General features: G+C 44.6%; 1 protein-coding gene across 1 annotated transcript in view; it reads left to right on the top strand.

The window, feature by feature from the left end:
* The first annotated feature begins 287 nt into the window (after nt 1-287).
* NOX1 (NADPH oxidase 1) overlaps nt 288-13,218 on the top strand; it is a 74,150-nt gene continuing 61,219 nt past the window's right edge. The window contains exon 1 of the mRNA XM_069213282.1: nt 288-637. Coding sequence (XP_069069383.1) covers nt 593-637 — 45 coding nt within the window. The 5' untranslated portion in view covers nt 288-592. The remainder of the gene's footprint in view (nt 638-13,218) is intronic.

Genomic DNA, 13,218 nt, shown 5'->3' with positions numbered 1-13,218 from the left:
CTTAAAGTATCACCTTGTGCGAGCAACGGAAGACCTGTGGGCAAATCTTCACGGAACAACAAGCCTAGTGTATTCTAAATAATGAGAGATTTCTGTCATTCGTATTTTACGTATAAACTTGTGAATTTCTTACTCCGTGAATGGCGTTTGTTTCTGTTACTATCTCCCTGCCTGCAGCACAACCTTGCTCGGCCTTCAACATGAACGAGGGTTTTTTTTTTTTTTTTTTTACAATTGAGCAATAGGAAATAATAGGTTTTGCTTCCTGGAAGAGAGACTTAGGAAACCCCCACGCACCTGTGAGGGCAGGGCAGTATTCGTCAAGCCTTCATTAGGTGAGATATTATTGCAATCTGTACAGACGGGCTGGGCGTCAGAATATAAAGACAAGGGCGGGACACACACGCACGCACACACTGTTGGGCACAGGTGTAATCTGAAGCACACGGCTTGGTCTGCACGCGGCAGAAGTGGAAACAAGCGGACAGCAGCGTGGACACCTGGCGTGGACTCAACCATCACACGAGCAAGGACATCGAAGAAAGAACCCTTCTGCAGCGCCAACAGCAGCCCGCCCGCCAAAGGCTCGAGGATGGGCAACTGGGTGGTAAACCACTGGTTCTCAGCTGTAGTTCTTGTAAGTAGATTTTAACTTACTTTTGTTGTTTTATGAAGGTGCCTCGTGCTCACTAATATCATTCTAATACTCAGTGGCCTTTGTAGAGGTGTAAATTGTAGAAGAAAGTATTTTGGCGTAGGGAGTGCTTTTCAGTTATGGTCCAGCTGGCTGGATAGATAGTTTGATGTGGGGGTTGTGGGTGGGACCCATTGAATTTAGCCGAGTGTCTTGTCTTCAAATCACACTTTCAGTTTGGTACAATATGTAGTGTATTCTAATTTCAACTTTTCCCTATTTAGCATAATTCCTCAGAAATCCATTTAGCTCATAAATATTTTTGTTTTAGATCAACTAATCAAAGCATTAACTAATCGAAGCACACTCACTAGTACACACAAGCGCATGATATTTTTGAAACCTAGATCGACTATGAGGGCCCCTCTGTGGCTCCACAGATGTTCATGCGGGGTATTCACGGAGCTTCGTGTGGTACTGGAATAGCAGGGGGGCTCCATGTTGGACTGGGCTGCGTGTGCTCCGGTTGCCTCTGACCTGCCTGGTGCAGTGCTATCCCCAGTGAAGCATCTTTCTATCTTAACTTGCACTCCGCAATCGAGAGACTATTGTAAGCTCACACAGTGCGCCGCTTCCCTGAATTGCCTCACAGGCGGTCATCCCAGTGTCGCAAGGGGCAGCCCTCCCAAACTGCACCTGTATCTGTACCTGTCGCATGAATCACCATTCCAGTGCTCCATAATCCACAGCGCCACGCAATGCCCGTCTATTCTAATCTGCACTTTGTGCTGTTTACTCACTACTGAGGCATCTAGAGCTCTCACAGGCTATTTCCACCCTGGAGCGAACTGTGCACCAGCAGTCAGCGCCCAGACGCTCACAGTAACCTGAGAAGTAAAGCTGGCCCAACACATTTTAACAACGAATTTCTGCCTCCTCTCCTCCCCTCAGCGGGTCAATGCATCCAGTGCAGTGAACGTTCACGTCTGCCACCTGAATGGGACAACTGATTCCTGCATCCTTCCGATGCTGCTAAACTGAGTATCATTAGGTTGATGATAAAACCTCAAGGCAATTGCATTTAAATATTCTACGAATTAATCCTATTCAAAATTTCGTATGCAAGTGATTACGTGTAGAAAACATTGCATAAGACGTGTTGGCGCGTTGCTGTTAATGTGTTGAGCACGCGGGGCAGCACTCGGGGTCTGGTGGCTCACTGAATATTGCATCCACTACAGGAGTGGCTGACCTCATGGTCACACGTTTGAATCCTTGCGAGACTTTCAGCCTTTCATCCTTTCGAGGTCAATAAAATGAGTACAATTCAGGTGGATAACAATAAACACCTGTTATTTCATTGCTAAACTACCCTTTAGGGTGAATGAGTGCTTTTCCATACAGGACATGTTAGGGGATTTGGGTGAAACCTCTATGTCATACATTTGAACGGAAGTGACTTAGCTTGGGGGGCGGGGGCGTGAGTGTCCAATCACACTGTTGTGTTCAATCCCATTACGACAGCTAGGTAGGCTAATGCACCTTCCGCAGAGCTCTGCAAGTAGTCTCAGGGTCGCAGCTTCTCAGTCTTGTAAGGCAGCTCAGTTTGTTAATGTGCTCGGTGACGCGATGCCTGTGTGACTTGAAGGTGGAGGGTCCAGTTCCGCTAAAACAGCTCGAGATTAATTCATTTACCCCAGAGAGTGCAACCTGAAGATAATACATTCTTACCACGGGTATGCAACTCAGTGGGTCATTGCGCGTGCTGCAGAGAGTTATGAGTGTCCTACGAGTCACGGGTGGCTATCCCAGTTAGATAGCCTAGGCGGTTAGTGTGCCTGCTGCTGAGATCTGCTTGAAATATCCATAACAAAGGTTCGTTTTGCAACAGGATCAGCTCAGACTTCCGCCTTACAAAGGTCATTATACTAGTAAAATTATGACTTTTAAAACAGACGTGCATTTTTGTAATCTTCTAAATTTGAGAGATCGGGGTCTACGGTATTTCACTCGCTTTCCATTCAGTAGTCTCACTCTTTGCACATGCTTCCAGTATGTAGAGAAGACAGACATACCGAGCAAACAGATGAGAACGTGCCCTGTCCCTCGTAAGGAGAGGCACGAAAGGAGCATGAACTGGCTTGTGGAGGCCTAGAGGACACTACCCTTCTTCACTCCTAAAACAAGAGTTGCAAACAAATAGAAGCAAGGAGACTTTATCTAACCAGGCTTTCCCCAAACACAGCAAACAAAGTGAACCACCATTTCTATTGTGAGTGAAAAGAGAGGGGCAGGAGGGGAGAGATAAACAGAGGGAGAGAGAAAGAATGCGAGTCGCCCTCCCCAATGGGCTGCCCAGAAGAATGCACGCATAGAAAGACACCAGCAGAATAGGGCGCTGATTTAACATCAATATTGCTATAAGTAGCAGCTTTCTTAGCCATCATTTAACCTTTGACGCTTGCAGTGACCACGCCAGGCCTTCAATGTCCTGCAGCCTGCAGCAGTCGCTTCTGCTGGTCCTTCACCTAGTTCAAGCAACTATTCCAAACGGGATCATACACAGTTTTGAAGCTGTAGTGTGTTTGGTGGCTTTACGTGTCCAGCTTGTTTCTGGAGGCATGCATTCATTGCTCGCAGTTTATGTAATGCTTCATCCTCTGTGGTTCTTTCCACCAGGCTCCCCAGTAGTACTCAAAGGTACTGATGCTGAATGACACTCCAGTGAGTTGTGTGCAAATGAAGTGGTGCTAACAGAGCCCTAGAGCCAGTGCTTAGTTTTTGTACATAAATAAGTGCTAGGTCCCTCGCCAGGAGGCTGCTGTAGCTTGCCTCACCTATTGCCCCTACTAGTACTGCCAGTGACAACACCAACACAACTACTAACCATCATACACCTGCAAGTGTGATATTTTAGACTATTCCAGGCCCCAAAGCTCTAAGAATGGCTTGGGCGATAAGTATTGATCATTTTAATGTATATTGAATTGATAAACAACTGTTTTACTAATCGCTAAATAAAACATACAGCCCTACCATCTGGCAGACTGTGACAAGTGTTGGTGTTGGCTATTAAGTGTCTGTGCTGAGCCCAGGAAACCACTGGCTCAAATTAAGCTCTGCCCCAAGCTATGAATGTTCCTAAGGGCTTTTTCTGTTTTCTATACTTCAGACAGTGTATTGTGGCAACTGTGCTGTAACCATTTTCATAGCATGACAGCTTCGAGTCCAACAATGGGTGCCTCTGATATTTGTTATGGGGCTTAAGAGTGATCTTTTTCCACTGATAGGAAATGTGTGTGTGTTCTGCAAAGTATCTCCCTCAAGCCTTCAGGAGACGTGCAGGCATGTTAAGACATCAAATAGATGATGTACATGTTAGAAATGGGGTCTCTAGTTGGCAGTGGTTTGTACCCTGTCCAAGTAGGGACCCTCACTCTAGTCAAGGTATGGGAGCCACACAGTTAAGATAACCCCTGCTCACCCCCTTGGAAGGTTGTCTCAAGCAGTCAGACTTGTCTCAGAGGCAATGTGTAAAGTATTTGTAAACATACACAGTAACATAGTGTAAACATCACAAAAGTACTCCACACCAGTTTAGAAAAATAGGCAATATTTATTTGAGCAAAGCAAGACCAAAACAACAAAAATTCAACATACACAATTAAAGATACACATTTTCAAAGATTAAATCTTAGTATAGTGCTTAGAAACACAATAGCTCCAACTGGGGCTATCATGGCGTCGTGACAGAGTCATTTCCAACAGTCTGATGCCACTTGTGAGGGTGTGCAGGCCGGTCACAGAGTTGCACGGACCCCATGTACAGTTCCTTGGAAAAGGACAAGGAAACAAAGATGTTGCACAGTCAGGGAGGTGAGGTGTCACTAGAACCGGTGCAGCATGGGTTCCTTGCTGCTACTGGGGAGGTGAGGCGTCAGGTTCTTTCTGCTAAGCATGGGAGGTGAGGCGTTGGTTCCTAATGGTTGCAGGAGAAGTGATGCAGCATCAGAGGCAAGGCTTTGGTTCTTTATGACAATGCAGGGTTGATGAATCCAGCAGGTCAAGACATGAGGTGCTGGCTTCACCGTGTCACAATCATACTACGGGCCACAGGTGCTACGCGGGGTCAGAGCCGGGTGCCATGGACGTCAGTGACAGGGCACTCTGGGCTCACACTGTGGCAGGACTTTGGAGGTGCTGAGGAGGCACAATCATTTCACTCTGCGGGGACCACAGTTTTGGTACAGGCAGCAGTGCCGAGTTGGACAGTGGCACTGGTTCTGAAGTTGCTCTGGTATCGAGGTGCTTGGTTTTTTCTTGGTTGCACCAGAACTCACTCCCAAGGTCCCAGCAACTGGATTTTGCACCTCTTGGCAAGTCAGGCTCTCAGCAAGAGAGTCCAGGTGCTGGCAGATTAAGTCTTTGATGTCCCTGAGGCTTCTTAACAGGAGGCAAAATCTGTCCAAGCCGTTAGAGAACCTTTGGAAATAGGGTGTAGAAAGCAAAGTCCAGTCCTTCCACTCCCCAGACAGAAGCAGCAGGCCAGCACAGCAAAACAACAGGCAGAGTGGCAGTCCCTCCTACAGCATCCAGCTCTTCATCCTGGCAGAATGTCCTCAGTCCAGAAGTATTCTAACTTTCTGGGATCAGAGTTTCAGTACTTATACCCATTTCTGTCTTTGAAGTAAGCTAACTTCAAAGAAAAGTCTTTGTAGTGCACAACACCCTGCATTTCCTGCCTTGGCCCCAGACACATTACAGGGGGATAGTGACTGCTTTGTGAAAGGACAGACACAGACCTATTCAGGTGAAATGTCAGAAAATTTGTGGCTGTGTATAAGCGGTGCGCGCATCCAAATTTCCTATTGTCCTGGTTAACAAAAGTTCATGGTGGTAAGTTTAGTTAAGACAGAGTAGAGTGCTCCAGTGGTAGTACACCCAGCCACAGGGTGTGGTACGCTGTTAACCACAAAGGTCACAGTCCAAGTAGAGAAGAAGAAAACCACGGCACATCACAGGGTCGAGATGGGAATGCTTTATTCCTCGGTAACAAATCAGGGCTGAAATCCTCTGGTGTCATGAGAAACACTAGATACGTGGTAAGGTATCACAGTATTTTCTTCGAGTTTGTATATCAACAGCCGACACGTGTTTCGTCATCCTTGACTTTTTCACGGCTTACTAAATATAAACTATGAAGTTGATTTTGATAAAGCTCCAAAATTTCAAGAATTGTACAGCAGGGTATACAAACATTAGTATTCCTCTGGACGACGCTACTTTCACTCGTTTCCAAACGGACAGGACGCTCTACAGACTTATCATGGTCTTTTCCATTTGAATGCTAATGTTTGTACACCCTGCTGTACAATTCTTGAAATTTTGGAGCTTTATCAAAATCAACTTCATAGTTTACATTTAGTAAGCCTTGAAAAAGTCAAGGATGACGAAACACGTGTCGGCTGTTGATATACAAACTCGAAGAAAATACTGTGATACCTTACCACGTATCTAGTGTTTCTCATGACACCAGAGGATTTCAGCCCTGATTTGTTACCGAGGAATAAAGCATTCCCATCTCGACCCTGTGATGTGCCGTGGTTTTCTTCTTCTCTATTCAGGTGAAATGTCAGCACCTCCCACCACTCTAGCTCAGGAGGACCCATCAGGATATGCAGGGCACACCTCAGCTCCCTTTGTGTGACTGTCTAGAGGAAACTCACAAACAGCCCAGCTGTCATCCAGACCCAGACATGTATTCCATAGTGACATAATAGTTAAGCATGAAAAAGTCCACTTTCTAAAAGTGGCATTCTCAAACTTACAATTTAAAAAAACAACTTCACCAAAAGATGATTTTTTAAACTGTGAGTTCAGAGACCCCAAACTCCACATCTCTACCTGCTCCCAATGGGAAATTACACTTAAAGTATATTTGAAGGCAATCCCCATGTTACCCTATGGGAAAGATAGTTCTTGCAATAGTGAAGAACATACTTAGCAGTATTTCCCTATCAGAACATGTAAAACACATCAGTACAAGTCCTACCTTTTAAGTACTATGCTCCCTGCACCTGGGGCTGCCTTGGGCCTTACTTAGGGGCGACTTACATATGTAGGAAGAGGGAAGGTTTGGACCTAGCAAAAGGGTGACCTTGCCAGGTAGAAATGTCAGTTTAAATCTGCACACACAGACACTGCAATGACAGTCCTGAGACATATTTACAGGGCTACTCATGTGGGTGGCACAATCAGTGATGCAGGCCCACTAATAGCATTTGATTTACAGGCCCTGGGTACACATTGTGCACTGTATTAGGACTAACTAGTAAATCAAATATGCTACCCATGGAGAATCTAATCACCAATACATTTTAGACAGGGAGCATATGCACGTTAGCACTGGAAAGCAGTGGTAAAGTTCCCAGAGTCCTAAAGCCAACAAGAATATGTCATAAAAAACAGGATGAAGAAGGCAAAAGGTTTGGGGATAACCCTGCAAAAAAGGGCCAGCTCCAACAGTACATATGAACCTACCTCATGTTAGTAAATGCTTCTCTGGACACTGTGCTATTTGTGGATTTTAGAGGTGATTCTCTCCATTGCTGTGGTGACGCTCACTAGTCTGTGATAACTACATCCAATTACATTTGTATACAGATGTCTACAGAAAATGAGGGAGATTCAATGGGCAAAGTAACAAAAAAAATGTGCAAAGAGGAGCTGGGGTTTGAGGTTTAGACTAGGACCGGATGTAAATGATTGATCATTTAATTACTTTGCTAAAGCTACTAATTTAATATATCAGCATCAAAAACTCTTTTGGGAAAATTGTAATGATACTAAAGTATCATGCAGATACAAGACATGACAACATCTTTTGGAACTGAAAAGGCAAATTGTAAATTTCAAACTTACGCAATGGAACTGCAACCTGTTTTACTAGTTCTCTAAAAAAATCTTTCACCAAATAAGTATGGTGTTACATAAATACCACTGTATAATTACAACAAAAATACTCAGAAAAATGTTGGCTTGATGAAGCCCGGGAGCAAGGGAGGTTAAGAAAGTTATAAGAAAAAGTTATTTGTGAAGGAGCGGAACTCACAGTATCAGGAAGCCAGAGAGAAGCACTGTCCATTCTAGGAACAAATTTTAAAGGGAGATGAGGTAGGAGTAGGCCTGGGCAGAATGTTGATTACAATGGAATCATCTGAATAATTTCAATAATTTCAACAATCTGCAGAGTTACCAATAATTTTGAAATTACTCCTGCTTGCATAATTAAGAGTAATTTGGGGTGAAAATCCTACCTCAAGAGTGGCTGCTCACAATCATATTTGTGTTCTGTTGCATTTAGTGCTGTTTCTTAGCACAAAATGCATCCTGGTGTCCATTTTGGTCGCACGGGGGCATTTATGTGCTTCAAAATAGCACTAAACTCATAATTAATTTTCTAGTTTAATCTTGTAGAATTCCTAGGTAATTGGACATGATTACGCTCCACGGCATCATGATTTATGCCAGCCCCTACAGGTAGAGGGGTATATAAAGCACAGGGTGTACCTGGTTCAGTTCTTTAAATATGGGTAACATAATTTTGAATGCTATCCCGGCCTGGACCGGCAATTGGTGGACAGTGGAGTTAGGGTCTTTTAATATTTGCCTACAGCACTCATTCAGTATTTTGAATTTTATGAATGCAGGCAGGTTGGTACTCAGACCAACAAGGGGAGTTGTGATACAGACTTGGCTGCAACTGCTTACGTTTGCATCCAAGTATGCTCCCAGATTTTTGGACGAAGTCATGAAGGTGGTTCAATCAGGCGCAGCTCCTCCGTTAGGGTGGAGGAGTGCCCCTCTCCACCAGCAGCAGCCGCTGCAAATCCTTTAACAAACGAAACAATAATAAACTAATAAACTATGTTTATTATTGTTTTGTTTGTTAAAGGGGAGGGACATTGGAGATGACTACAATGAAGGGAGTGCACTGTGCACTCCCCACAGTGCGCATGTATGTTTGGCCGGCAGTCTTGGGCCTTGCAAACATACATGCACAGTAGGCTCTCTCCAGCCGGCAACACAGTTGCTGGGCTGGAGAGAGCAGGCACAGGCTCCCAGTCTCCCTGCTTTGAGCAGCCTCAGGATTGGCCGCACGGCAGGCTGGGAGCCTGTGCCTGCAGTGCAGGAGAGGAGTAGTGCGGCAGCGCAGAAGCAGTTAAGTGATTTAAATAAAAAAATGTTTTATTAATTTGCCTCCTACCCCACCCTATGCCCCACTACATCAAAGCCCCACAAGCCGCTCCTGGGTTCAATGTCTACTATTTAAAGATGTCACTGAGACAAGCTGATGCTTAGAGCCAACCACATCCCACCTCTCTATTTTGAAACCAATTCCTTTAACCCTACCGATGTCCATCTGTTTATTTCTAAAAATCAGTAACCTCAAAAAATATATTGAGCTTTTTCCTCTTGATTAGCTTCAACTGATGCAGTACTGCAATACAACTTGAATATTGCCTTGAAATATTTTTAGGTGTAATTTCCCATTGGGAACAGATAGATATTTGAAGTTTGGGGTCTCTGAACTCACAATTTAAAAATACATCTTTTAGTGAAGGTGGTTTTTAAATTGCATGTTTAAAAATGCCACTTTTAGAAAGTGCCTCTGCCTGGCCTGTGGAATACACGTCTGGGTCAGGGTGACAGTTGGGCTGGTTGTGAATTCAATATAGACAGTCACACAAAGGGAGCTGAGGTGTGCCCTGCATATCCTGATGGGTCTTCCTGGGCTAGAGTAGTGGGAGGAACTGACACTTGAACCTGAATAGGGCTGTGTCTGTCCTTACACAATGCAGTCTCCAACCCTCTAGAATGTGTCTGTGACCAGGGCAGGAAAGGCAAGGTCTTGTGGACTACAAAGACTTTCCTTCAAAGTTTGCCTACTTCAAAGGCAAGAATGAGTATAAGTATTGGACCCAAAAAACCCAGATTTTTAGAACACTTCTGGATCAAGAGGAGACTCTGCCAAGGAGAAGAGCTGTGAGGTAAAGTATTACCCCTTTGCTGTGTGTGATTTGCTGGCTTGGCCTGCAGTTGCTGCTTCTGATTTGGAGAGGACAAAGGCTGGACTTTGCTGTGTATCCTGCTTGTGAAGTTTCTCCAAGGACTGGGACTGAGTTTGCCTCCTGTTAAGAAGTCTCAATGGCATCACAGACTTCACCTGCCAGCCCCTGAGTTCTCTTGCTGAGGACCCAGTCTTGCCTAGAGGTGCCCACTCCAGTTCCTGAGCCCTTGGAAGTGAAGGCTGGCATAAAACAAGAAGGAGCAGGCACCACCAACTCCGGGCGTCTCAGGAACTGGCACTTCTGCTCGACTCCATGCCTCTGCCTGCACCTAAAGCCATGGTTCCCGCTGAAGTGCAGCGACTGACACCGCAGGCCCGATGCCGCGGCACCTCCAAAGTCCCTCAACATTATGAGTCCTGAGTGCTGTGTCATCGACGTCCGTGACACCCGACTCCACCTCAGCACATGTGGACACGTTGTGTGACCCTGACACTGTGAAGTTGCAGCATCGCATCTTGACCCGCTGGACTCACCGACCCCACCTGATTGTAAGGAACTGACACCCTGCCGCCAATACCTCTTCATCTCCGCTGCCTCATATCTTTGCTTATGTGAGTTGGATTTTTGTCATTTTGGTCTTGTTTTACTCAGGTAAATATTGGGTATTTTTCTAAATTGGTGTGCGGTCCATCTGCAGTGTTTTTACTGCCTTACTGTGTGTGGATACAAATACTTAACACATTGCCTCTGAGATAAGCCTGACTGCTTGTGCCACGCTACCAAGAGGGTGAGCAGAGGTTATAGGAGTGTGACTCCCTTACCATGACTAGAGTGAGGGGTCCTACTTGGACAGGGTGTAAACCGACTGACAGCTAGAGACCTCATTTCTAAGAGTGGTAAACTTCTCTTAGCTGGACCCATTTTGCATTCTTGAGACTTGTGATGTTAGGAGAATATTTTGTACTCCCAGTAGCAAACCATGAGTTCTTTTTAACCTCACTATATCTTGCACACAATTTAGTGTACAAGTGCTACACTTTAGTATTATTGTCGAACCAATAACAGTGGACTAACAGAACAGCAGGGATGTTATTGCTATTGAACGATCTTTCATGTTGCATGATGTCAATCTCTTTGCCACAGTTAATTGTTATTTTTTTGTATTTTGAATGTGTTTCACGTGTGTCAGTCATCTTTGCAGTTCGTAATGCTTTTTTTGCATATAATTGCTCTGGGTTAGCGTTTTTTGACTTCCAAAGAAATGCAAGGCTTTTCTTTAAATTAAGGCAACGTGGTGCAAACTATAGTCCATTCATTTTGCACAGCATTGCCTCATTAAAAAAAAACAATTTCATTGGACGAAACAATCAAACCCTCCCAGAGGAGCACAAACATAGCTACATAGAAATCGGCATTTCTCTGACTAGTGAAGTTTATATAAGATGACCCATTTCTTTTGGCCGTCCTGCAATGGGTGCTGCTGTCTTTGGCATTCAACCGAACATGACTATGTGTTTTTTGATAATAGGGTTATACTGGTCATGGCGTCGGTGCCTGAAACTGTATAATTTGTCATACAAAAAAGCTAGCGGAAGTGGACCTCAAGACCGTGGACTCTATCCTGAAAACAAACACATAACTTGTATTCTTTGTGGTTAGAAACAAAAAAACATTGGTTCTCATTTCATTGATAAAACTGCACAGTTTAACATTTTTGAAAAGCCATTATTATGTATTTCATTCTGAGAAGCAAATCTAAATTATGTATCCAAATATTCTTTAAAAGCAACTTCTGAAAACTTGCAGGTATAATTGAAACACTTTCAAAAACTGCAAGGTGAGCATTGCACAAGCCCAGAACTAAAACTTATATTTATTTATGAGCAAACTTCATTACTTGCTAGCTCCACCCCATTTGCGTAAACCTCAGCGTGATCTTCAGTGACTTAAAACATTATTATTATCCTTGAGTGCCCGTAAAGCCCTCCCTCACCCAAAATGTGGGGTCGGTCCTAGATGCCCGGGCCAAGGCCCGATTTCTGCTTCACACTCCAAGGACCTCCCAGAAATGGCGACATCAGGCTCAGACGTATGGACCCTACACTGCATCCAAAAACTACCAACACACTTCCCGTGGATGTTGGTGGGTGCCAAAGTTGTTCCAATCAAAAATGTTCAAAATAATTAAGCGTAGGCACAGTTCTCTGATTCAGCCCTTGCTCTTTATTACACAATCTGCCCAACCCGTGCTTCACAATTAGATTGCTTCTTCGGGGCCTCAGGTGTTCACAGAATACCCAATTTAGTCGCTTTAGTTTCTTTTGATTCTGGCATTCATTTGCCCTGAGTGTAGTGTTTTACATAAAACTTCAGCAGCGTAACAGGCTTAGTGCCTGCTTTGTAACTGATCCACGCATTTATGCATACATTAATAAGTGACTATTTTGTGAGCATGTGGCCCTGAAGAAGCGATCTGATCTAATTTTGAAACATGTGTTGGCCAGATTATGCAATACACATCAAGGCCTGAATTGCACAACCGTGACCTCACCCAATTAATTAAAAAACAACTCACGAAATAATACCCGTGCATCCCTCGCATCATCAGCCAAAGAGAAAAAGCTAAACACCATTCTCAAATTCAACTCATGCTTTTAGTAACATCCAGGATGAAAAGTCACTTTCAAAATGCCTCCCCAAACATCCCAAAACTGAGGATGAGCAGGGTGGGTTTTATGTTATGTTATGTTGATTTGTATAGTGCACTAATCATCAGTGAAGGTATCCAGGTGCTTGGGCAAGGAGTGTCGGTATGTGGTCTCAAGGTGCTTATATGAAGAGCCAGGTCTTCAGCTTCTTGCGGAACTCAATAAGTGAGGAAGAGGCTCTGATGTGTTGAGGGAGGCCGTTCCATGTCTTGGGTGCGATGTAAGAGAACGGGCGACCTCCAGTTTTGTTTCTGCAGATTCTGAGTGTGTGTGCAAGTGAGAGTGAGGCTGAGAGTAGGTGTCTGGTGGGTTGGTAAAAGCATATGCAGCTTTTCAGGTAGTCTGTTCCTGAGTTTTGTAGAGCTTTGTATGCGTGCATGAGAAGTTTGACGTTGCACACCAGAGGTCCCCCCCAAAAAAAAGGAAGTGTCGAAGGGGCAGAAGATGGGCATGCCACAAGTTCCCAAAAATGTAAAGCTCAGTAACTAGGAAGTTATTCTTCTGGCTTAGCTTGCTGCATCTGAAATAGCACCATAGGGAATACCCAACTAGTGCAGGAGCAAGGAAAGCCAGAAGCATCACCAAAGCCATCATTCCACCAACCCACCAGCCACAAAACCACACCCACTGTTCCAGTCTAAAAGTGCTGCCCCCTCCCCCATGTGTTTGGTGCGCAAAGGAGGCATGCAGCCTGGTGCTGGAGATAGCTATATCTTTCCGATGAGACTGAAAGAGATGGAAAAAGAGCCCAGGTGATTACTTGTGATTCCAATGCAGGTGCTTTGTCTTGTAATTTGGATGGCAC

This window comes from Pleurodeles waltl, chromosome 2_1, assembly GCF_031143425.1.
Source record: "Pleurodeles waltl isolate 20211129_DDA chromosome 2_1, aPleWal1.hap1.20221129, whole genome shotgun sequence".
Lineage (NCBI taxonomy): Eukaryota > Metazoa > Chordata > Amphibia > Caudata > Salamandridae > Pleurodeles > Pleurodeles waltl.
The sequence above is the reverse complement of the archived record's forward strand: the minus strand, read 5'-3'. Positions and strand labels throughout refer to the sequence as shown.